The 26,067-nt window shown below is 41.1% G+C and overlaps 3 protein-coding genes across 7 annotated transcripts; 1 reads left to right on the forward strand and 2 right to left on the reverse strand.

The window, feature by feature from the left end:
- The first annotated feature begins 529 nt into the window (after window positions 1–529).
- On the forward strand, window positions 530–2,664 carry tma16 (translation machinery associated 16 homolog). Its single transcript, XM_077604752.1, has 7 exons — window positions 530–895; window positions 1,003–1,109; window positions 1,233–1,270; window positions 1,350–1,434; window positions 1,839–1,987; window positions 2,064–2,106; window positions 2,167–2,664. Exons 1-7 carry the CDS (start codon window positions 893–895, stop codon window positions 2,423–2,425), a joined length of 684 nt encoding a protein of 227 aa, XP_077460878.1. The 5' UTR covers window positions 530–892; the 3' UTR covers window positions 2,426–2,664.
- marchf1 (membrane-associated ring finger (C3HC4) 1) lies at window positions 2,455–8,670 on the reverse strand. Of its 2 annotated transcripts, XM_077604744.1 has the most exons (8): window positions 8,329–8,667; window positions 8,181–8,269; window positions 6,690–7,271; window positions 6,000–6,180; window positions 5,784–5,928; window positions 4,204–4,248; window positions 3,887–4,110; window positions 2,455–3,348 (listed from the first exon to the last, which is right to left on the reverse strand). In XM_077604744.1, the coding sequence occupies exons 3-7, from the start codon at window positions 7,241–7,243 to the stop codon at window positions 3,893–3,895; spliced, it is 1,143 nt and encodes a 380-aa protein (XP_077460870.1). In that variant the 5' UTR covers window positions 7,244–7,271; window positions 8,181–8,269; window positions 8,329–8,667; the 3' UTR covers window positions 2,455–3,348; window positions 3,887–3,892. The 2 variants fall into 2 exon arrangements, with proteins under 2 accessions (XP_077460870.1, XP_077460871.1); XM_077604745.1 differs by lacking the exon at window positions 4,204–4,248 and having other exon boundaries at window positions 8,329–8,670.
- Window positions 8,671–9,968: 1,298 nt separating this feature from the next.
- tmem192 (transmembrane protein 192) lies at window positions 9,969–25,906 on the reverse strand. 4 transcript variants are annotated; one of them, XR_013300910.1, is made up of 12 exons: window positions 25,804–25,906; window positions 24,690–24,839; window positions 23,558–23,819; window positions 23,367–23,489; window positions 18,581–18,686; window positions 18,302–18,497; window positions 16,797–17,123; window positions 14,801–14,879; window positions 14,317–14,392; window positions 12,226–12,280; window positions 10,753–10,825; window positions 9,969–10,500 (listed from the first exon to the last, which is right to left on the reverse strand). XR_013300910.1 is itself a non-coding variant. In XM_077604747.1 (6 exons), exons 1-6 carry the CDS (start codon window positions 25,477–25,479, stop codon window positions 18,383–18,385), a joined length of 807 nt encoding a protein of 268 aa, XP_077460873.1. In that variant the 5' UTR covers window positions 25,480–25,584; the 3' UTR covers window positions 17,756–18,382. The 4 variants fall into 4 exon arrangements, 1 of the variants encoding a protein (XP_077460873.1); XR_013300908.1 differs by lacking the exon at window positions 25,804–25,906 and adding an exon at window positions 25,429–25,584 and having other exon boundaries at window positions 9,973–10,500; XR_013300909.1 differs by lacking the exons at window positions 9,969–10,500; window positions 10,753–10,825; window positions 12,226–12,280; ... (1 more) ...; window positions 14,801–14,879; window positions 25,804–25,906 and adding an exon at window positions 25,429–25,584 and having other exon boundaries at window positions 15,969–17,123.
- Window positions 25,907–26,067: the final 161 nt, after the last annotated feature.

The following is a 26,067-nucleotide window of genomic DNA, read 5'->3' on the forward strand; positions in this document are numbered from 1 at the left end:
GGATTTGGCGCCTCTGTTTTGAGGTTAGGACTCTCAAAGTTGAAGACATGCCTATTCTTGGTCATTCAAAAAAAATATTTGGATATTATTACCCTTTCATGCACATTTTTTTTTTAACCCTGATGAGTCTTACTATTTTATTTATGCGTTATTCATTTTAGTTTTTTTTTAATTAACATTGTATTCATTTATAAATGTATTTAGAACATAAAAATACAGTAATGATGAATAATAATTGGTAATAGTATTTAGTATTTTTGTTGTTGTTGTGAGAAAAGTCATCTGCCTTATAAAGGGTAAAGGTCAAAAGTGACCGTTTTTAAATAGGTGTGCACTTCAGTGACCAGTCTATGAAGGATTAATTTGTTTTGTACATTGATATATAAATGTCTAGATGTTTTAAAATGGAAAAAAACATTTTTAAATAAGGAGTAACTTCATTGCATCTTAAAACTTTAGTTAAAACGTGCATATTTCTCCTATTTTAAAGGGCAGGCCCCATTGACTGCTATACGTATATTTATCAAATGGCTGCGACTTAAAATGGCCGACAAGCAACGGCCCATGTTGCCGTCGTAATCTCACTAATCAGACATCTAGCTTTGTATATGTGATTTCTAATGGCTTGGAACGCATGTAGGAATGACTTGTCATCAGATTCTTAATTTTACCTGGAGTGTTTCCTTTATTATATAATAAATATATATCTTAAAAATACTTGAATACAACACGAATTTAATAAGATTACGGGGGTTTTCAATGTCGTTTTAAGGAGAACTAACGACACTGAGAAAAAGATTCCGCAGCTACTTTTTCCGTCGACGGATCTCAGTGACTTCCGTTTCCGGTCGTGCTGTCAACAAACTCGCCACGAGTTTCGCCGGCAAGCAAAATGGTAAAAATCGAGCCTTAATTTGCATAATCCAAGAAACAAATGCATCGCGAAACAGATATTCCATGCGTGACCGTCTGGAAATAATAAAATGATTATTTTTTCTGCAGCCGAAAACGCAGAATAAGACGAAACCCGTGGAAAAGGTGGTGCATCCGTACAGTCGGAAAGCAGCCTACTTGGCTCGAGAGGAAATACGACTCAAGAAAAAAGAACGGTGAATATACTATCACTAAAGCTTTTACTGTACCCAAAACTTTATCGTTGTTTTTTGCATAATTGTTATGCTACACGAGGTCTAAATTCACCGCGTCGTAAACATAAGGCTTTTGTTTCGCAGGCAGAAAGTTGGCAAAGCTGCACGTCTGAACAATATTGGTAAGTTTACTTTTGAAAGTGGGTCATTTTCATCAGCGATGCCCGTGAATCGTTTTTCACGTACACTTAACATTCACAGGAGAAAAGTTGCTGTGGTTTCAGAGTCAGCTGGATCCAGAAAAGACATGGTATTCATACAAAGATGCCCGTGACATCGTTGAAAGGTAGACTAGCACTGAGTTGTATTTATTTATCTTGTCATTAATTGAAACCGGGGGTTCTTAAAATCCGGTTCGCGAGCTTCCTCTAGCGGCGAACTAAATATCGACTGAATAAATTGTTCAAAATGTTCGTGCTACCTTCACGTGCTATGGGAAAATTGAACTTTACCAACTTTCTAAACGCTAATGACGAGTTTGCTATTGTTGTCAAAAATAGTAGACATGCACTTTGCTTTAGACCTGTTAATAAAACTGTTTTGTATTTTAAAAAATGCATAGATTGAGTATTTTTAGGACATTTTAGCAAAGACTTGGTTCATCTTAAACTATTATAAAAAAGCCCTCAACTTTATCAGTGCCATTGACAAAAATAGAAGAAAAATAACTTTTCTAACCTGTGCTTTTAGGTACCTTCAGCGTTTCGATGGCGAGCTGGAGCAGATCGAGCTGAAGAACAGCATCAAGAGACGTCAGGGGCGTCTCCACGGCGCCAGGGAGGACTTCATCAAGCAGACTTTGGAGCGCGAGCGGGCGCTCTACGGTGGCGTCGGCTTCGGTCCGTACATCCGCGCTCTGTACGTATGATTCACAAAACGTAAATTTTGACAGAATTGCCCGTCTCGTCCCGGCAGAGATCCCGGACTTTGTCAACGTGAAGAATCTCAAAACGTTCAGGTGAGGCACTCACGTGAGGAACTTGAAGCTTTGAGTGACCATGGCGTTTCTTCTGGGCAGGGAATGGACGGGAGACCTAAAAAAGCTCCCTAACATTATACTGAGGAAGATTTCCAGCAGGGATGTGGAAGAGAAGAAGTGTGACAAAGCAGGAGAAGATCTGGACCATGGTGACAAGGACAAGGATGACAAAATAGAAGAAGAACTGGACATTGGTGTCAAGAACAAGGAGGACAAAGCAGAAGATCTGGCCCATGGTGACAAGGATGACGACATGGAGGAACTGGACGACAGCTTTCTGATGACAGACTCTGACTAAAACACTTTTTAGCCTCCAATAACCATCACTTTCCACGTTTTCTACAGTTTTATTGCACAAATACGTGTCGTGTGGCTTGATTTGATCCAATCCAAGAGAGAGAAAAGTCAGTTTGTCGTTTTCCAACATTTTGTGGCGTCGCTGGTCGTAAACAAAGTTTTTTTTTTTAGGTTGAGCACCACTTTCAAACATCCAAAACAGAAAATAAAATCAGGTATTGAAGCTATAAAACTTGCTGTTTGTCTAAGTGGGGGGAAATTAAGTCAACTTCTTTGATTTTTTTTCTTTTCTTTCTAGAAAATATAAACTTTCTATTGATTGGAAAACATTTGAATCCATTTTTTACTTGGAGACATTTCTGGCCTGTTCATTTTCAAGGAATTACTTTTCCTTTTGTGGCACTTCCTCTTCATGTCCAATTGATATCAGGTCACTTCTTGTAATTTATGGGGCATGTATAGGTTAGTTCTTGTTTTTTTCTTATAATTACAGAACATGTCAACACGTGAAAATACTCAAGAAAAATCTAATGACTTGGGCCGAAGTGATTCCATGGTTGAATCGTTGAGTAATGCTAACTTTTCGAAATAGTCATCCAGAGGGTGTGGAAAATGGTCGTCCCAGCTGTCAGGCAAAAAAAAATGTAGCGTCTCCGGGTCAATCAGCAAAAGGAAAAAAAAATGCTAATCATGAAAAATAAAAGGGTGGGATTTCCAACCAATTCTGTCAAGTTGACACGTGTAGTCAAAAATCTAAAGTAGTAGTCCGTGAGCATCTATTAATGAAGGTTGGGCGATTATTTAGTAGTGCAGTTGAACAAAGTGCATAAAGGGGAGAAATGGAAAAGGTCAACAGTTAGCAAGCCTTTCTGGAGTGTAAAGGTCATGACCATGTAGTCCTCCTGCTTGCTGGCTTTTGTTCACCTGGAGAAACAAAAACACAAAAAAACATTTGACAAAACATATCGTCATGTGTAGGGTTTTAAACTATAAATGAAAAAAAATAAAACCATTTAAGTATTAATGGTAATTAGCGATTTTTCCAATGGAGGAATACAAAAACAATTCGGTATACAAAACTATCCGGTAAAAATCTAAATTGTCCTTTTTTAAAGAATTTATGGGCTTAAAAAAACCTATTGCATCTCATTTGCAGAATTCTAAATTTTTAAATTCTTAAAATAGGGTGGTAAAGTGGTTAACGCGTCCGCCTCGCAGTTCCAAGATCGAGGGTTCGATGCCTCACTGTTTTTCCTGGGCCTGTGTAGGTTTTCCCCCCAGTAATCATATTTCTTCCTATATCCCGAAAACATCCACGCTAGGCTAAATGTATGCTAAATTGTCCCTAGGTAAAAGTGATTGGTTGTTTGTCTCCTGGTGCCCTGCGATTGGCTAGAATAGGCTCCAGCAAACATTAACACACACTTTTGGGTAAGTGAGAGATTAAGGAAAAAACACGTACACCGCTTCAGACGGGATTGTCGGCAGGCGCCTCGTCCCGCCGCTTTCCCTCGGCGAGCGGGCTCTTGTCGGGGCAGTTCTGCACGGTGATGATGCGGTTGAAGGCCACGAGGCGGCGCCAAAGCTGCAGGTAGATCTTGCACTGGACGTACATGAAGACCAGGCCGCCGACGAAGCCGACGGCCACCACGATCAACTTGGTCCAGAAGGGCCACTCCAGCACGCCTGCGGGCGGAGGGAGACAACGTGGTGGAGTCGTGTCGGTCTGCGGGGGTGCCGGGGGCGTGGGGGGAGGCGCGTTGTGCTTTGTGCGCTTACCCTCGGGGCTATAGTACTTCAGCAGGGAAAGCCGCCATAATTCCTCTGCAATCGACAGCGTTAATTTGGCGCACAAAGGACTAAGGCTAATAATTTAGCAGCATGTATTAGCATGTGGCCATGATACATATTGGCTAAATTGTACTCAATATTTGCTAGAAGATGATTGGAAAGGACTTTATGGGCGCTATCACCAAACACAAGGCACTTGCTAAAAACAATTCAGTTCTATAGGATGGTGTCAAAATAAAATGTGCTACAGCATTCGATATTCCTTTTACTTTTGAAGGTGTTCCAGTGGACATTTCATTGGAATGACACAAGTTGAGTATTGTCAATATTTCCAAAGTAAATATACCGTATTTTCACGACTATAAGGCGCACATAAGTCTTCAATTTTATCCAAAATAGACAGGGCGCCTTATAATCCAGTGCGCTTTATATATGGACCAATACTAAAATTGTTATCACGATAAAATAAAATAAATCAGTGGATAGGGTACACCATCCTCTACAGCTCTCACAACTACGGCAAACAGCCCCCTACTCTACTATTTTCCCCGTAGAAAAAGTACTGCGCAGTGACGGCTGGGATATGTAGTTCTTTTGTCAATACACCCAATGGATTGTGGCCTGGACATCGACATCAACAACAACACAGCTTTACGAAACGTGGCAGGCAGCCCCGGACTAGTTACGCTAGCTACTAGCTAACTACTATTTGCGAATGGATTGTGGCCGCCTGGACGAACGTATAAAACTCCGCGTTTTCCATGACTCATTTGGACAATTGTTCAATTCGGACACAGAAAATTAGGACTTTGATGGATTTGTGGGTGATGATGACGTGAGTACATTGTAAAATGGCTAAATAAAGTACCACCCAACTCAGTTTTGCTTCCGTTGCCTTTTTTAAAACGTGTTTCTAGCGTGTGTCTGTATGTTTAAGCTGGTGTATGTTTTGCCATGACTGGCTGCGCCTTTAAAAGTGGTGCGTCCTGTGTGTGTGTGTGTGTCAAATACAGAAATAGCACTCGTTACTGACACTAAAAATACGATGTGCCGTATAGTCATGAAAATACGGTACGTATATGTCATTTGATTCATTACAAAGATATGATAAGTCATCTGCTTACAATGATGCTTTCAAAAAAGGATATTTTTGTTATTTTATTAAATAAATGAAAATTGGTTTTGGTTTTCTAACGTGTAAAAAAATATATGTCAGAAATAGATAAGAGAATATTGACCGTTTTTGATTTTGCTAAAAATAAGAAAAATAACTTCCCCCTTGAGCATCTTTTTTCTTTAAATAAACGAGAGAATATGTAGTGGTTTGCCGTGAGCACCAAAAGAAAAATAGTGAAATACCGTATTTTCACGACTATAAGACGCACCGCATTATAAGGTGCACCCTCAACGAATGACACATCTTATTATTTTTCCATATATAAAGCACACTGGATTATAAGGCGCCGTGTCTATTTTGGAGGAAATTTAAGACTTTTAAGTGCGCCTTATAGTCGTGAAAATACGGTACATATTTCCTTAAGCTGGTGTGTCTTCTGTGTTTGACTGACCGTTTTTTCCCAGTTTGAGCTCCTCGACTGTTCTCTTGACCAGGACGGAGACGGAGCAGAGCATGCAGACGATGGCCACCAGGTGGAAGAGGACCGAGCAGTAGATCTTCCTCCTCTCGCTCTTGGTCATGTGCAGCTCCTCCCACTGTTGCAAAGCAAAGGCTCGGTCAGGTGCCTGACCTAACCTAAGCTAAGCTAAGCTATCAGCCCCCTTACCTGGCACAACGGCTTGAGTCGCGTCTCCATGACAAAGCGGAAACTGCAGAGCTCGCAGCAGCGCGTGTCCGACGACTTGATCCACTGGTAGAGGCAGGCGTGGTGCACGAAGCTCAGGCTGCCCGTGCAGTGGCACGGCGTGATCAGGGGGGACTCCTCGTCGCCCTCGCAGTGGCAGATCCTGCCCCAAAAAAACATTTTTTTTATCTTTGAAATCAAATCAAGCGAGATCAATTAAACTCGTGATCAATGTTCCCTCTAAGCTGCGCGCGTGCGCAATTGCGCACTACTCTCGTCTTCTCCGCGCACAGCAAATCATATGGAGCGCACAAAATAAAATCCCTTTTTTTTTTTTAAGCTGTGAGGCCGACGCGCGAACCACTCAGCCGCCAGGCCTCCCATTCATAGATATTAATCATTACATTTTATTATTAATAAATCATTTATGTATACTAGACATGCACCTGCTTATGGCTGGTGTGATACTGGTGTGTGCCCATAGCGAGCAATGATGATGTTGCTCACACTGGTACTGGTACTCAGTGTGCTCAGGGAGGTTGCCTTTCTGCCCAGACAAACTAAAAATTAGAGGGAACATTGCTCGTGATTATCATCTCCGCAACGGTCGATCAAGGAGACTAGACGGAGACGGGTCACTCCGTGGCGTCACGGCCCGGCGTGAAAGCTGACCTGCACACCTCCGTCTCCGAATCGTCGGAAAGCACGGCGAGCGGCGCCCCGTTGACCCCGCGCGCCTTCTGCGTCTCCGGCGGCCCCGCCCCGTCCCCGGGCTCCGCCCCCGTCTCCCGATAGCTCGTAGTCAGGGTCTCCTCGGAGGACGGCGAGGACGCGGGGGCCTTGTCGGCGCCGGGCGAGCTGGTCTGGCTCTCCGCCGGCGTCTTGGCGACCTCCGGCGGGGACGCCCGGCCGCCCTTGGCCTCGTCCGAGCCCAGCGACTGCAGCTCCATCACCTCGGTGACGTCGTCGGGCGTCCTGCCGCGCTGGCGCCGGCGAGCCCGCCGGGATTTCTCCCGGCTCCAGCTCCGCGCCGCCGGCCTCTCGTCCTCCGAGGTGGAGTCCAAGCAGAGGAGGCGGGAAGGGCGGTCCGGGGGGCGCTCAGGGTCACGCTCTTTGGCCGCCGTGCAGTCCAACGGGCCGTAGCCGCTCCTCTTCCGCTGGCGGCGCCGGCGCTTCACCTGCTTTTTTGGGGGGGGCGGGGCCAGGGCGGCGCCGGGCACGGTCATGCTAGCGTTGCGGGTCAGATCAACCACGCTGAACAAGCATGCACACACAAACACACACACACACAAGATGGATTCTGAGATGGCAATGAGGTGAAACATTAAGTGTGTCATTGACGATGATAGACGTCCAACTATGTGGCGAAATTGAAAATCAGAGTTGACCAAGTTTGTCACTCGTAGATGTCGATTAGATTGGACGTGTATCGCCGTGAATGGCAGCGATGGAAAATGATAAAACAAAACAAAAATGACAGATAACTCATTTGATTATAATTAATTTTGTGCTTGAAATGCAATGTAAATAAAGGTAAGGCAGAATTTAGCTCTGATTGTATATGTCAAATTAAGTCGAATTAATTGGCAAATTAAAAATGTTATTTGACTGCCCCAAAAAATAATTATAAATATTTTAATCATCAAAAAGTTATATAAAGATTGACTTTTTGGGTGCAGGGATTTCATTATTAAATATTTTTCCATGACCAATTTAACTTTTTTAACCTTTAAAACAATAAATGATCAAATGTTTGACACATTTTACAAAAGTATATGCACATAATAATGTGATTTAAAAATATTTCATTTTTTACAAAACTCTGACTAAATTTTTTTTCTCCCTCACATGACTATATTAAATTATCTTGATATTACTTCTATTGGTTGTCTCCTTGTCCCCTGCGATTGGCTGGCCAGGGTGTCCGCCGCCATTGTTGGCTTTGATAGGCTCCAGCACCCCCAAGAGAGAATAAACGGTACGGAAGATGAATGATTTATATATTATTTCTCTACTGGTCCAATTTTTTTTTAATCTGAGTTGAGATCACATATGATGAAATATGGACGTGAGATGGCTATGAAATGAGCACAAACTGATGAACGCATTTTCCGGTTGAGGAGTTTTTCTTTTTTAAGCAGTCATAGCGTCACATCACCTTACCTGCAAATATCCTGAGAAGACGGCGTGATGGAGGTCTTGGAAGCGCCGGTCGGTCCCGCCGTTGTCACCGCCGCCGCCGAGTTGCGGGCCTGCCGTCAAACCAGGTGCTCACTTTTCACGCCACCGGAAGCCGAGGACGCTCGGTTACCTTGGAGACGCCGCTGGATCGACTGGCCGAGCGAGCGGAGGGCTTGCCCTCCACGCCCTGGAGCGGAAAGCGGCAAATTGTTAAAGACGACGCTTTTATCCCAAATGCATTTTTAGGCCAAGCGCTAAACCTGTAGCTAGCATCCAATATGCTAACCAAACAATGTGAAAGACAACTGTAGCTTCATCCTTACTGCAGAAAGTATGACAACAAACTTTTTTGTGTGTCGAAAGCTAAACTAACAGCTAGCACGCGACATGCTAACTAGCGCACGTGATTTCAAATTGTAGCTTTAGCCACGCAGGTTTTCATGGTGAAAATTAGAAAGGGCATTTGAGTAAACGAACGGAAACACAAACACACACGTTGAAGACAAGACGAGCGCCCCATTTAAGCCGTTTAAGAGATTTAGCGCTAGCCTCGATGGCTATTAGCGGCTCGCGCGTGTAGAACGGAGCACGTGTGACCATCATCACAACTCTGCAATTGTTATTAAACGATCCGCTGCCATTTAAAGTGATGCACGTACTGTTAGCCAATCCGTCGATGAATAAAATCCATGTAATTTTTAATTGCGTTGTTTACAGACATTATTTTATGCCCCAAAATGAATAGGAAGTTCCGCACAGTCCAGTTTTTTTTTTAAATATGCCCACAATCTTGTCATAATTTATCCCTAATTGTTCTATTAACTCTTTTAGTGCTGTCAAAGAGGCTAGACGTCCAATTGTGTGGCGACCAATCACCCTTGTGTGTTGAAATTTGAATTATTTCGTCTACGGTAGAGGGACAATCCATTTTAAGGAGATCTGGCAGGGAATGAAGATTTGCTTGGACATTTTGTGCCGTTAATGGAGTTCAATTCTGGGAAAAAGGGGTCCCCCCCCCATTTAAAAAAGATGGCGCCTTCCACTTTTCAGAGGCAGCTAAGTGGTAGCGTAGTAAACAAAAAATAGGAGTGCAACATGTGCGGGCGGGCCACTCGTGAAGAACGGATTAGCGGCAGTGGCGTGACATCTATACACGTCTAAGTGAAGATTTACAAAGCACCTGTACTTTCGGGGATTTGCATACTTTATTTTGGCGGACTCATCGACACCAGCTAAAAATACTCGAGGATCACCATATTGTTACACCTTGTTTTTTCCTGAAACATCCAATTTTCTTGAATTTGAGATCATATTTACGCCAATAACCCTTCAACCCAAAATAAAGGAAAATGCCATGAATCATCAATTTGTTTTTTTTGTGTTTTTTTTTACTGGAATTGACAGCCTTCAAGAGTAATTGATGGTCACTTTAATCAACAAAGAATTGTAATAAACGCTCTTGTTTTGAGCCGCTTAGTTAGAGTTGTTTTGATTTATTTTGTCATATTTTTATAATGGAGGAAAAAAAAGCAGTTGCAATTATTTTTACCAAAACAAACTGTTAATAATATGATATTCATATTTGTTATTTTGATTCATTTGAATTTATTTTGAAATAAACATTAGTTTGTCTCAAATTCTGGCTCACATTGCTCTTCAAGCAAACTTATGTTGCCTTTGTTTCCGAATTAGCTTTTTAAAAATTGTTATTATCTTTAATTAGGCACAAAAAAAAAAAATCAGGTTTTTTTTCACTTATTTGAATTTTGTCATTTTATTCTGATCATAAAACGTTTGAAACGGCGGGCAAAAACTACTGGTCTACTAAAATGCAATACTGTTTATTTTTATACTACTTTTTCCTATTGACGATACAATAAAAGCGCGAGATGCTATTTTCCCACTTTAGTTTAATCAAATAAATCGCTAAACGAATAGGGCAAATATTCCGGGGAAATAAATATCGTCCTTGCCAATTTGCTGCCGCTTTTCAAAGTCCCCGAGTACTGAGCGCCAAGATGCCATCCCATAATTTCCCCTTTCCCCGAGAAGCTTTGTCTTACCTGGTTCCCGTCTTGGGCCCGAGAGGCGCTCTCGCCGTTGTCCCTGGCCGGGACCACCGTGATCTGGCGCACGGGCATGTCTCAGGCGCGCGCCCGCCTTCCTTCGGCGCCGTCGGCAGCGGCGGCGTTGTCGTCGTCGTCGTCGTCCCGGCGCCCTCCCGCGCTGCGCTGGGCGGCCATGCCGCCGGCCGAGGGCAAAAGCGGCGATTCCTCCTGGTTCGCGCCTTCCGATCCGGACGCTGGAATTAGACGGTCGTCATGGCGACTGGGAAACTACTGGCCGGCTCCCCGCCGCCTCCCCCCCTCCCTCGCGGAGACAAAAAGGAGGAGTGTGCGTTGGCGTGCGGGGGAATAATAAAGCATACGTTCCTCCGCGAGGGGATTAAGGCTTAGACTAAACTCAATCCCCCCCCATCTCGGAACTAATGGGATTACACAACGCGTGGATGCGAGAAATACGAGGCGCCCGTTGCCTCAAAATAGACATTCACCTGCGCTCGTTTGCGGCCATTGACGGGCGCCGTCCCTCCCGCCGGACCGATCCGACGCCAGGCGGTTGGTCATCTGCGGGCGAAAGAGTGAAAAACGTGAAAACACAAAAGGGAATTGATCAGTGGTGTGCCGTCAGGGCCTTCAAGACCTTCTCTGCTGGCCTAAGAAATATCTGAATCATATATTATATTTTGTCCATGAATACTTATTAAATAATGCCAAATTGTCTGTTAGCTTCCTTTCATTGCTTTTCCCCCTGGTTGCACTGCTTCCAGATGTGTGTGTTTTCATATTGAAGCATTTAACCAATCACATTTCAGCCATTATTTGTTACCAGGGTCAGAAATCTGCCTCAAGGCCTGCACAATCAGTTCTGCAGGCTCCGCTGCATTAAATAAGCGTCGATAAGACTGTTGCTTTAACCCACACGTGTCAAAGTGGCGGCCCAGGGGTCAAATCTGGCCCGCCGCATCATTTTGTGCGGCCTGAGAAAGTAAATGATGAGTGCCGACTTTCTGTTTTAGCATCAAATTCAAATGAAGAGTACATTGGACACGTCACTTTTGAATATTCTTTGCTGTTTCGGGATGGGCCAAGAATAGCAAAAAAACAGTATACCACAAAATAACGCTCTTTTTTTAGTCCGTTAATTGGTTGCCCAATGCATTTGGAGTGGGAAGGGCGGGGGCTGGCAGCGATCAGTCATTTGGACACCTTCCAAGTTTGATGGCATTTAAGGATGAACTTTACTTTTTTTTTTGAATGAAAATGCACAGCATGGAAATTAAATGAAATTTCCAAAAGCAAAGCGTTTAAGTGTCATTTTTTTGGCTTCACGGCTGGCTTTTGGCCTCGAGCGGACTCCCCGCCGATCTGACCCCGCGACCCCCACGCCTTCCGCCGCCGGAGAGACGGACGGAGAGCCGGACGGCCCATTTGCTTCCGCTCGGCCAAATTTGGGCTGCACGCGCCCGTCTGGCTTTCACGTAGGCAGACAAAGGGCTCGTTAAGCGGCGGCGCCGTCATCGCCGGCGACCCCGCGTCACGACAATAGCACGGCTAGTCGGAGCGGAAAAGATGGCTATGGAGGAGGCGCGCTCATCTCGTCATCTTCGCTTGGATTGGAGGCAAAGGCCTTAAGGCCTTCCCTCCCTTGGTGGAGCAGCCCATATTAAAAAATGGATTGGATTTTATTCAATACAATTCTCATTTTAAAAAGGTCATTTTTTTCCACTGTGTTATTTACACCTACAATTTTTTTCCTTAACATTCTTTTTATTCATCTTCTGTTGCACTTACCCTTCTGAGGGTGCTGGAGTCTATACCAGTTAACTGTGGGCAATTGGGGGGGGGGGGGCATATTTGTAACCCTATATATATATATATATATATATATATATATATATATATATATATATATATATATATATACACATACATACATACACACACACAAACTTTTTTTAATGTACCTCTTATCCTCACAGGGGTCGTGTGGGGTGGGGTGTTGGAGCCTATCCCAGCTACCTATAGACAAAAAAAAAATCAGATATTGATTTATTTATATTATATTTGTCCAAATGAAATACAAGTGTATGAATTTAGATTTTAAATGTAAAAATAATACAGTGGAAGAGAGTATTTTAGCAGTTCAGAAAGTGTTCACAGTGATTGTTTGTACTAAAAAAAAATGAAAAAAAAATATATATTTTTTTTATAATTGGCGGCAAGCCACAAGTGCCGCTTATTGTTGGTTTAAAATATTTGACTACTTCGCAAAGCTGTAGTGAATGAAAAATTATAAGAGCGGCCAATCACAGTATGAAGGGACTGAATGCCCGTTACCGTCAACGGTGGCCATTCTTTTCCCAAAACTTATGCCCATTATGAAAATGATAACCCCACACGCGCACTGAATTTCTCGGTGTGAGTCCCTTTGCGGTGTGTTTGAGAAGGCTAGTAAAATCCCCCATCGAGGCGTTTTAATCCCCCAGCAAGAGCAAATATTACAAGCCCAAAAAAAGACTTTTTTTCTTTTTTTTACTCCCCCTTTCTTTCTTTTTTTCCTTCCCCTCTCCACACGCACACACGCAAGTGAATAACAATCGGGGCCGCGTTAGCATATTCAAATGGGGCAAAATAAAAGTTTTTTAAAAGACAATAGCCGCTGATATGCAAAGCGCGATAAGAAACCAACGGGCAAATCCGGCAGGGAATCCCGAACACGTCGGCGGGGGCGCCGTGGCAAATATCGCGGCGTCGTAAAGGCAGGCGCAAACAAACGCGGGTTTGCCGGGGTGCTTTGTTGCGAGACGCTCGTTCGGAGTCTGGCGCAGGGTTTTCCAGGCGCTAGCTGGCTCACTGGCTCGCTCCATTAGCGTCCCGCTGCTCGCCTTAATCCTCATTCACATGTAACGGCCGACATTTCAACTAAATGTGCTAATTGACGACAGGCGCGTTCAATGGAGGAGTCGACAACGCCGTGGAGGAGACGCCGGACCGACTCGGGAGACGCGCTAACGAGGAGCCCACAGATAAACTTGCTTAGAGATTAAAAAAATAAAATTGTCATGTCTCAAAGTACTACTTTACGATTATTCACTCATCAACATGACATCATTTAATCGAATATTTTGCCAGTCAAAGACTCATTGAGAAAGTTGACTTGAAAATTGTGCACTTTTTTACCCTCTTAATGGTCAAATTAGTTTTTAAAATTATACATAAACCATCTAATTATTGTCTTTCATGTGTGCATATATTTTTAACATGTAAAATGTATTGATTGTTTCACCTAATACCAAGCAGGAAATACATGTGGCCATAATAAAATCAGTAAATAATCTTGTATTTTATTTTGAATCAGCTAGTTGTTATATTTGTTATTTTTAATTAAAAACAAAACAGAAAGTTTTTTATATTTTAAATGGGGGGGGGAAGGGCAACCCACCGTAAACTATATTAAAAACTAAATTATCTGTATTTATTTTAATGAACAAATAGAAGGGAAAACATGACTCAGGGCAAAATTATCAACTTTTTGTTTACAACATCCCTAGTTTTCTTTGTTCACATTTTTTAAATAGCGTGGCCGTCTATCACAGTCAATGAATAAAATGGAATGTTTTCCTTTTGCTATTTAGTAATGCTGCAATCCAATTCATTGTGCGGCTCCTTCAGGTGTGCACAATATGACCACCAGGAGGCAGTCTTAGCATTAACACATAAGAAAGAGCACGACTACAACTGTAGATGCTGTTAGTCATTCATAATAGTAGATCCACGCCAATGACACTAATAGTCGTCCAATCACGTTGTTCTTAAAAATGAGTTTCAATTATTTAAATTACAGTGCAACTGGTAGAAGTTTAATCTTTTGGAGTTTTATGTTGCCTATGAAATAAAACACTTTTAACGCAGAGCGTGTGTTGAAGGGTCGGTTGTGGGGGGCTTCCTGTCATTTCAATTACCTTCTACATGTGGGGTCAATATGTGCCTTGTGGGGGCTACCGAGAGGGGGGCTGCTTAGAAAGCAACTATAAAGGAGGTGGGGGGAGAAGTACCTTTGTCACTTGGCTCTCAAGTCACAGGAAAAGATTCAGGACTCACTCCGGGGTCGCCATCCAGGATTGCTTCTTCCTTGCTGGGCGAAAGAAAGCACAAATTAGGACCAGGACTCCTCAACGTCAAGATGAGGACCTTCAACCTGCTCTATCTGCTTCTGTTGCTGCTCCTGGTGGCCACCGTGGTGTTGGTGGAAGCAGCTTCCATCAACAGGCCAAGTAAGAAGAAGCCGACAATTTGAATGAAAGTGAAACCTGATTTAGCAGGAAATTTCCGGACCTCGTGTTAGCTTAATTAGCTACCAAGCAAGTCGATTAGGTTAATGGACTTGTGTCGATGTTTAATGAAGAAAATAGAGCAGAAGAGGTCATAATGTAGCGCTAACTGTCTTAAAAATGTTAAATATTTCAACATAAGTCACCGGTGGTTTGAGTATGGCCCTACTTTCAGTAAAAACAAGGAGTGAAAAGTTACGTTTCTTACCTCGAGATATTGACGAATCCCTCCAAATGTTTGATGCGTTCAAATTCCATCGCCAGTGTTGTAAATAATTTATTTCGGTCTGTAAGAAAGTAGTCATAGTGGAGCGGTGATGAGTGGCAACGTAAATGGTAAAAGTCGTGGAAACACTTAAAATTATGGTTTTGTCTATTTAAATAATTGTGAAATTGTTGAACGTATATTGAGTCGGCATCGCCACTGTAGATTGCGTTCAAACTCCACTGTAAATGAAAAAACTAAGTCAAATATTAAACAAATATGTTAGCTATCTAATTTCTCAACGTTTAATATACACACATTGAGGTATGCGTTTATTTGTTGGCTGCTCAAGTGTGTATTTAAAAATAGAGACCTATTATGCTAATAATTGTTGTGTTCAGGCTTCACGGTACCGTCGTCAATTGTATAATCCAACCAAAAAAATCCAATGAAATAATTGATTTTTAAAATATAATACGTATCTCTTTAACTATATAATGCTTATAGTTATATGAACGTAAGTTTAATTGGTTTCTTTGTTTGACGTTTATTTAATCAAGTTTAAAGTAGCGAATTTGTAATTGTTGCGTTCACATGCTCCACCAACGTCGTAAATGAGATATGCGTAAGTGTCCCGAATCCACATCTAATACTTAAAGTTTTGGACTCGAAATGTTGCTTAAATATATTTTATCATATTTCACCTGGTATGACTTTGCAACCTCGCTTTAAAAGTTTAAAAAATATATATAAATAGATATGAAGCTTGTCTAACTGGCCGAGGCGTTCACACCCCGCCACTAAACGTCGTAAATTGGATTTTTCCCATGTGGAGACCCTCAAACCTCCGCGTGTGTGGGCATTTGGGATTTGTCTTTAAAACGATCGAGCTCAATTCAATCACACACTCGGTTGCGCCGATACATGGGAGACGTATCAAGTAAACGCTGGCGGATAAACAGCGTTTGAGCACCGCCGCCGGGGGATCATACTCTCGGGGTCTCCATTGTAGGGTGCTTTTGTTAATCCCGGCGTTAAGATGTCCTGCAAATACGCCCCGCAAATACGCCCCGAGCTTTTATTCAACAAAATGGCACGGGAGGAGAATGAATGGAAAGAGAGAGATGCCTTTGCCTCCAGGCGCGGGGTTCGAGAGGGAGGGAGCGAGGGAGGGAGGATGGGAGGTAGTCGAGGGAGGGTTGGGTTGGTAGTCATAAAGTCATCGGGCACTTTTTATGATCTTCCTGGGTTTGGTCGGCAGCTCAGTGGTGGTCGTATTCCAATTTATTAGGGAAGCAGAGAGTTACATTAGGATTACCTATCAGAAATTAATGTTCTATATGTATAGTCAAGTCACCTGAAGTAATTCCATGTCATGGAAATGGCATATATAAGGTTTTTTTCCCATTTTTTTTCAGATTTCCATAATATGAGGAGAAGGTACCACCGACATTTTTGCCTGCATCGACGCTGCCTGCCGTTGCATTCTAGAGTTCCATTCCCCTGACAACAAAATTGGTAAGAATTGATAGAAGTTGTGTTTTTCGGACTTCCTATTTGGATGAATTATAAAATATTCTATTTTTTATTTAGAGAACATTTATCAGCAATATTTGGAATGTTATAAACAGCATGTATTTGTTTTTATTCATTCTTTACTTTATCTATTCATAAGATGTATAGAAAAAGAATTAATATTTTTTAAAGGGCTGGCCTTGCATCATCAATGGTTAAAGACGCCATTTTGGGCTCAAATACGAGTAACATTCCCCTTTTTTGCCTTAACGCTACATTGCTAGCATAGCACTGTCAATCATTAAGGGACTATTAGACCGAGGTTCCAGTAAAAAATGGATTGGACGTCTCTCCCCGTCAATGTTATGAAACATGAAACATTTCATGTCTGCAACAGGCGTTGGCGGGGAATGAGTTAATTTTCGAGGGGCCTTTGAAAAAGGAGGTACGAGGGCCACTAATTGAACTCAAAAATATTACACACCTTTTTTTCCCTGGTACCAGGGGCCGCAGGTGGCGCTTAAGTAGGTGTGTGTGATGGGTGGCGGGGATACGGCACCCCCGTTCCACATCCATCTGGCTAATGATGTAGAGGATGGATTAAAAGTGGCGCCCCTAACTGGACTTTACCTCGTGTATGTGTTGTCAATCTCACCGCTCTTACTTTCTGTGGCAGGCTCCGCCCTTGGGAAACGGGAAGGTTACCTGGCGTGTCGGGCTCCAAAATGGCGGACCGAAGACCCGTGAAGGTAAAAGCAAGAAAAGGGGCTGGGGGTCACAAGAGGAAGCCTTGGCCTTTGCACGTGGACTCCTTAAGAAAAAAAAGTCAAAGCTGTGGACCAAAGAGCTGCTCGCAGCCATTTTGTTGACAAACGTGTATATATTTACTCTTTTATGCATTGTGTGCACTTCAAATGTCTATGAAATATGTTTATCCCTTTTAACAAATAAAAATGTGAAGTCAAGTTTTGTTGTCTTTGTGCGTTAATCAGTCATTGAAATCTGTAACTAATAAAAGGGCAGACAAAAAAGGATAGTTTGACAGTCAATTAAACATTGATATATGTAAAATCTCAGTTATTACTTTATGGGCTCAACTTTTGAAAAATGAAACTGTACTTATGTAAATATTTTTTTTACATTGTTTTACAATGCACAAAAAACGAATTACTTTTTACTTTTTTAAATTGAAAATATTTTTAAGTACAATAAAGAATATTTGGTAAATATTCTTGTTTTTCCTCCATTGTGACTATTTTACTTTTATTATTATTATTATACAAGTTTAATAAAAAAAAGTTTTTTTTCTAATTTAAAATGCCCCAAAAGTAAATAGGGAATAATAAGTTTCTTTTCCAAAATTTAAAAAAATAGGGGGAAAAAACAGGGAAAAGATGCAAAGAAACAAGAAAATTCAATTTCATTGGATTATTAAATTAATAATCTGATTTCTTGTTGCATCTTTATTCAACAAGTATTCCTAAATGGGCTGTACAGTCACTTGGTCCATTTTAAGAAGATGAAAAGAGCAGTGAAAATAACAAATAAACAAATAACACTGCCAGAATGAAAAATACAAACCCGTGAACGTCAATCGCCTTCAATGGCGGCTGAAAAAAAGCCATGAAAGAACCCTGCTTCCATTTTAGCCAGCATTGAGGGAAAACAATGCCTAAGCGTGTCTTTTAAACTACACCTGCATGCCTGAGGGTCACACAATCAAAGAAGTTGTAAAACAAAAACAAACTGAATTGCCCCTAAAAACAAAATAAAAAAAATCAGGTGGCACTGCCGTGTAATAAAAAAGAAAAGAAAAAGAGAAAGGCTGGCCAGCCAGAGGCGTAAACATTTATTACAATAACATGAACCAACCACGGCGTCATTTAAAATACGACTTGGGAACTTTTTTTTTTTAGAACTTGGCTAAACCCCGCTTACGAGTCCTTCTCGGCGTCTTATTATTTACAATTTGTTGAAATGGCGGCTCACCTGCGACTTGGGAACTTTTGGGAGGGAGGCTAAAGCTCACGTACGAGTCGTCTTCGCCGTCCTGACGTCCAAGATGGCGGCTCAGTGCTGAGCGCTGAGGTTGAGCAGTCTCCTGCTCAGCGAGCCGTTGTGCTGCTTCAGGTACTCGATCAGGTCGGCCTGCTTCTCCACCACCTCGTCCAATCGGGAAGCCTCTCTGAAACGCAAATTTGGCTTATTTCGGCATTCGCCATTGGTCATGAAACAACTCGGCATTTCGTTTTTCTGTGGCGTGCCCACCTGAATCCCGTCTCGGTGGCCAAGCCCGCCGTGGTAAAGTTGTGCAACTGTTCTTCCCGGCTGACGTCGGGCGGGGCGCGCTCGGCGTTGAACATCATCACCAAGGCTGGCGGAAGGAAAGCGGACCAAAAAAGGTGAGCGCCTTTTCAAAGGACATCAATAAATAGGCTGGGGGGGGGGGGGGCGGGGGGGATGGTGTAAATGGAAAAAGTTAGTCGACAGATTAACAATGGAAAACGAAATCCTCCCTCTTACATGCTACATGACTATAAGTAGCGTTACAAAGCACCGCTAGTCAACTTTTTTCACCACCTAATCTAAAGGAACTTTCATATCTTGACGTTTCAGTCAAGTCCATAAAATAAGACGTCCATTACCCATGCTTCAACAAACAGTGGTACCTTGACATACGAGTAAAAGTCACTCCCCGAGCAAGGTTGTAACTCCAAACAAGCCTTCCCCGCTGAAATGATCACAAGATATTATTTATTTTATTTATTTATATATTTACTTACTTACTTATATATTTATTTATGTATTTATTAATCAATTAATTTATTTACTTATATATGTATTTATTAATCAATTTATTTACTTATGTATTTATTACTGTATTTATTTAAGTATACATTTATTAATTTATTTATTTACTTTTATATTTATGTATTTATTAATTACTTTATTTATTTACTTATATATTTATTTCTGTATCAATTAATTAATTTATATTGATTTATGTATTTATTAATTACTTTATTTGTTTACTTATATATTTATTTCTGTATCAATTAATTAATTTATATTGATTTATGTTTTTATTTATTTACTTATATACTTATTTATGTATTAATTAATGTATTTATTTACTTATATATTTATTTATGTATTAATTAATTTATTTATTTACTTATATATTTACTTGTATATGTATTTATTAATTAATTAATTTATTAACTTACTTATTACCTATCTTTTTTATGTCTAAAATTTATTTTCCTGTGTCTGTATTCTCACCCTCTTGCTACTGTGAAAAAGAAATTTCCCAAATACAGGATGAATAAAGTTATCCAATCCAATCGCAAGACGTACATCCCCGGCAGTGAGAGTTTCCTAGCTAGCGTAACGACACGAGCGGACCGCTAGCTCGTTCTTGTTTTACAGGCCTCCATTCCTCGGCCCACTTCTAAACACACACGGGCCGTTACAACCCGCACTTAGCTCTTACGGGCCGCCATATCCTGCACTTACAGCTGGAATTCTCACACCCTAAACATACACCTTTACTCGGGGGGCGGCGGAGGGTCCTGGCGACGAAATGCGCGGCGCACGGGTGGTCGTGATTCACTCTGGGAAATAAAATAAAATAAATATTAACACATTCCTCACTTAATCTTTCTTCCTTGTTAGCAATGATCTTCTAAATTAAACCTAACAAACTCTCGTTACTCTTTTCACAAAGTTATTGCCCACTCGTGTATTAAATGAATTCATTTTTTTGTTAGCCGATAAAACATTTAGGCAGCAGTTTGCATGTTATCCTCAGGACTGTGTGGGTTTTCTCCGGGTATTCGGGTCAACCCGTGCTAGGCCTACTGTACGCCAAACTTTTGCTAGTCGCTAGTAAATCATTGATAGTTTCAGCGTGCTTTACGATTGGCTAGTCATTCATTCAGGGTGTGCTCCGCCTACTACCAGTAGTTTGGCTGGGATAGGCTCCAACATCCCCGCGACCCAAGTGAGGATAAGCGGTAGCATTTAAATGATGATTTTTTTTTAAATACGTGAAGTTGGGGTCACATGAAATGATTTGACCCCGTGCCTTCTTTAAATATAAAAATGAGCACAATGCTAGCTAGCATTAGCATGGGGTGTCGGTCCCAGCATTGATAAGGGCGGCGCGTCATTAGCCAGAGGAAATTGTCGGGGAGATTCTAAAGAGCGTAATCTTTGCTTTGCTCCGTGGCAGCGTCGACAAACAATCCAAAGAAATGCTGAGCATTCCCGCATAATGAGGCCCTAAATAAGTGTGTGTGTGTGTGTGTGTCGTGTTTGTTTGCAAATACAAGCGCTATGTCAGACTTATTTCAAGAGAGAGAGAGCAAAGAAAAAAATGCAGTCATTTTGTCAACCTTGAACCAAAAACGTTGCTTTAATCTACAAAAAAAGCACGACACACAATCCCTTCTGTGCAATAACAATGTGCAATATCTTTGAAATCTGTGCAAAATCTTTGAAATCTGTGCAAAATCTTTGAAATCTGTGCAAAATCTTTGAAATCTGTGCAAAATCTTTGAAATCTGTGCAAAATCTTTGAAATCTGTGCAAAATCTTTGAAATCTATGCAATATTTTATAATTCTGTGCAATATTTTAGAATTCACATAGCCAGGATGTGACTTTTTATACTTTTATACTACTATTTATGTTTTTTTACTGGGAAAACAAACTTTGAAAAGCTTGGAGTAGCACCACCAATTTCGTTATACGCAGCTGTGTATGATGACAATAAAGGCTTTTGAATTTGAATTAGAAAATTAACACCCCAAAAACATTCAGCCACTATTTTTCCACTCAAGTCTTACAATAATAATAATCCAGCAAAAACCATGCTAGCAATCCACCTGCTAGCCCACATTAGCGGACGTTGCCGCGTGAGCGAGCGCCTTTGAAGGGCGAGGCGTGTCTTTGAAGTGCGAGGGGCGCGTGGGCCGCATTCATGTTGAAATGAGAGGCCAGAAACATACACGCGCTCCCAGCGGAGCCCGCACTTCAAAGAAAAGCGCAACGAGGCCTTCCTGCGAGGAAGGGAGGCGGGCGCTGGCCATCTTAGCCGCCTCAGCTAGCCGGGCTAGCTTGATCCCGGGCGGAATGCGAGCCGAACCCACCGCAAACACCGTAAACACGGGGGACAATGCGTGGGCGCTAGCCTGTGGCTAGGCTAAACACCGCTAGCTTATCTGCGGCGGGCTCGCTCCGCGTGGGGGTATCTGGCCATCTGCGCCCCGCGGCGCCAAAACAAGCCTTTAATATGGATTTCCCTTCAATAGTGGCTGATCAATATCCTATCAGACATCAGGTAAGTGCACTTTTCCTCCACGCGGCAACTGGCGAAAAACGGGAGAAGCTCGGCGCTAACAAAAAAGTTTGAGCCAAAATGAGCGGATTTTGTAAGTTGACAGGCCGTGAAAAGGGTTGTTTTTCAAATTTGCAGTTTTTTATGCTACTATTAATCAACAAGGTGGTTAGCAAACGACTCGCAGGAATGAACTGGACATTCTTTGGACATTTTTTTTACTTTAAAGAGTCAAGGTTAATATTCTCTTATTTTGTGAATTTTATTTATTTTTATTTTTTAAATTTAAAAAAAAATAGGTTATAAGTATTCCCTTAATTCTATCATTATATTTGTATATTTTATTTATTTATTTTTAAAAAAAACTAAGGTTATAAGAATCCCCCTAATTCTATCATTATGTGTAGATGTTATTGATTTATTTTAAATTTTTTAAAAAGTTAAGTATTGCCTTAATTCTATCATTATATTTTTATATTTTATTTATTTATTTTAAATGTAAAAACAAAAAACAAAGGTTATAAGTATTCCCTTAATTCTATCATTATATTTGTAGATTTTATTTATTTATTTTAAATTTAAAAAAAGGTTATAAGTATTTCCTTAATTCTATCATTATATTTGTAGATTTTATTGAAAAATATATACTCTAACTGAAAATGGAGAATATAATAAATATTGAATAATAGTTTTTTGTCATTGACTAAAAAATATAAGTAGTTTATGATTTTTAAAATAGCTATTTCATTTACTAAATTATTTAAATTATAAAATTAAACAAAAATGGGGGATCTCTTTAAAAAAAATTTTTTTGCAGTTATAGAAATAAATGGTGAATTTGTCATGGAAAGAAAAGGTGAAAAGTGGCAAATCAGCAGATGAGCGGAGGGTTGGAAAGGAGGCAAGACGAAGCAGAAAGCCGGATTGTCATGCTGTCGAGTTTGAAAAGGGCAGGGCGCCTATTGTCATGCACGTGGTGGGGGTTGCGCCGGGGTCTCTCTCTCCCTCTCCCAAATTTAACAACAAAACTTGGAGAGAGCCAGCAAGTCCCTCCTTTCAACAACTAGATCATCCATTTTAAACCATGTGTTTAAAATTAACATTTTAAAATAACATTTTGGGTCACGTAAGCTTCAATACAAACATTTGGTAAACAAGTGTGCGCCACTATATTGACGTCGCTTCGCAATAAGGGTTTTTCATTATTTATATATTTTATTTTTTATAAAATGTTAATAAAAAATGATTATGGAGAGAAATGGACCTTTGATATGGCTCGCAATAATTCACTTACATTGCTAAATGAAAATACATTTTCTCTTACTAAGAAAAAGCCCAAATAAACATTGTTTTAGATCTATAAAAATATGAATATTGAGGGCATTTGATGCAGTTCTTTTAATATTTTTTTTTTAAAACATCTAAATATTATATCTAAATTGTTCCAAGTTGACAATGCGTTTATTATCCTTGCTCTAGATTATGGCCACCAATCATAATAAGGGTGCTAAATAATAGAAAAATATAGCATGAAAACCAAATTTGTGAGCTTTTCATTTTTAAGAAAAATACAAAAAAATGAATAAATATTTAAGAGAATAATTCCTCTGAAGTTGGTAACAGAACAAGTTATTTTGTCCATTTTTAATCTTGAAAATAAATAAGAGAATATTTACGCTAAACTCATTGACAAAAAAGGATGAAAAGTGCTTACCCGAATAATAGACGAGGCAAGGCAACGCTGCGAGCAGTTCCAACCCCAAAAGAGCGAGCAGCAAGTAGGCGCGTACGCCAGTCGACAATCGCGCCGCCACGACCACCAGCAGCGCGGCGTTCCCTGCGGCGTAAGCGAACGCATCAAGACCGCCACCCGGTGTCCGCCGCGGGTCGGCGCGGGCTCCTTACCGGCGGAGTGGACGGCGAGCGGCAAGTGCTGCAGCCTGGACGCTTTCCGGTAGAAGCGCAGGTAGCCCCTGCCGCGGGCTCTGGCGTGATGGTGGCGGGTGCAGGCGGTGAACGCCGCCACCAGTAGCCACAGGGCGGCTTTGGCGAAGACCACCACGCTGTCGCCGCGCTCGGGTCCCAGGACGTCGGCGCAAGCCTCCTCCCGGCCCAGTTTCAGCACGCACAGCAGGGAGACGCACGTCGAGAGGATTACGAACGCCACCTGGGAGACACGGGTTCGAGAATTTTGTTAACGATGGAAAAAGCCATTTTTTGGGGCCTTTTGTGAAGAAAATACATTTTAAAAAGATTACAATTAACCATTTGTCTGCCCAATGCTGGGAGGATTTATGCTCTGAATAATTGCATTTTACTTAAATCAAGGCTGTCAGACTCGGGCCGCTTTAACGTCAACTCGATTTCACGTGGGCCGGACCATTTTAGATATAATATGTAGATGTTTTTTTTATAAAATGGATTAAAAGAACTGGATCAAAATGACTGAATATTTCGTTTTTTAGGAAACCATTTTTTTTATGTTCCATATTAAAGTGGAAAACAGAAAATATTTCTATATTTTACAAAAAGATTTTTGAACTAAAAAGAAAGAAAAAATGGTTTCAAAAAATTGCAATTATTGATTTAAAAGCGGGAAATAAGGAAATATAATATACATCTATATCTATCATTTTAATTTGATCCTAAAACAGAAAGTCAGCACTCATGATTTACTTTCCCGGGCCACACAAAATGATGCGACGGGCCAGATTTGGACCCCGGGCCGCCACTTTGACACCTGTGACTTAATGTGCGAGTTATATTTCCTTCTAAACAGCCCAGTGGAAGAGTGGATAGTGCCTCTGCCTCACAGTTCTGAGGTCGAGGATTCGATCCCAAGGTCTGCCATCACTCTGGAGTTTGCATGTTCTCCCCGGGATTGCCTTTGTTGGCTTTCTTCGGGTACTCCGGTTTCCTCCCACGTCCCCAAAACATACATGCTAGGCTAATTGTATGCTAGCTTGTTCCAAACTATGAGCGATAGGTAAAGGCTCGTAACAACGTCTGGGTGTTATGTGTGTGTTTCTGTACGTACGTGCAGCAGAGACAGAAAGACGGCGGGGCAGGCGGTGGGCACGCCGCGGAATTCTCTCCTGATGGCGGCGTGGAGGGCGTCGGGCGAGATGAGCGGCCCGTCCACCAGGGACTCCTCTTCGCTGCGTGTCATGTCCGCCGACAACCCTGCCTGTCACAAACACACATTTGCTTACAAGAGAGTCAAGATAGATCATTTTAGGTCAACAATGTCTCTCTAAAAATAGTTCAAATGATTCATTTGATAATTGTTACGTGGTCGATATGTCGATTAATTGTTGAAGATATATTAATAAAAAAATCAATTGATGGGTTTCATTATTTTTAACCAACCATTATAGTCAATGGTCAAATGGATTTAACGTTTCTTTCCGTCAATGGCAGCCAATGCGTTAACACACGTGTGAAACGTTCAATTGACTTCACTTTAGACAATAAATTGGCAATATTAACTAAGCGTATAATTGTTTTCAAATGATTAATCAGTCAATAGCTCGTAACTTTTTGATTCAAACAAAAACTGTTATTTTTGTGAAGGCAGCATTTGTCATATTTAAGATACAACTTAGCAAAAATAAACGTATAGGTAAGTTATGTTTACTAAAACTAACGTTATAAGAGTTTAACCAAGGCCTAATAACAACAAACTCAATAGCACTTCGCTAATGTTAGCTTATTTAGTTAACATACGGGTCTACGCGTAAAGGAGATAGTAATTACTATATATTTCAGGTACATACTGCGCAAAAGGTTCCTTCTGACTCCATACAGCCTAAAAAAAAGTTGACCATGTTCCGAGAAGAAGCAACATGTTGCAAAAACGTAGCAGATATTGGGGAGACATATAGCCGAGTGGGGACAAGTGCACGCTTGAATGTTTGGTCTTTCCAGGTGGCCGTATAATGACATCATCACCATGTGACCGAAAAGGCGGAAAAGAATGAATTTCTTTACGCTAGCTAGCGGAGCTAACGTCAAACGTTTCGCCGATAAAAATAGATAAAAGAGCGCATTTAGCCTCATGTGACAAACGTTATTTGGGATAGTTCGGTTGGCTGTAAATGCGCTCATGTTGACATTTGAACAGAGTAAAAGCACAAAAAAACAATACTTACGAGAATGTTGGACTAGCTGATGCCGGTCACATGACTAATACATCATATCCCATCACTTCCGCTTTAAATAAATCGCATGAGTACTGGAAAATATACACTAAAAGAACAAATTATTTTTTAAACTCAGAAATATACATTCTTCATTTTCTTGTTTGTATTCATATATTTTTTAATTCATTTGATTAAAGTGTTCTTTGTTGATTCCATTACTTTTCCTTTTTTGAATTTCATTATTGAACCATATGAGCTAGTAAATTCTAAATG

Source organism: Stigmatopora argus, chromosome 7 (genome assembly GCF_051989625.1).
Source record: "Stigmatopora argus isolate UIUO_Sarg chromosome 7, RoL_Sarg_1.0, whole genome shotgun sequence".
NCBI classification, from domain to species: Eukaryota; Metazoa; Chordata; class Actinopteri; order Syngnathiformes; family Syngnathidae; genus Stigmatopora; species Stigmatopora argus.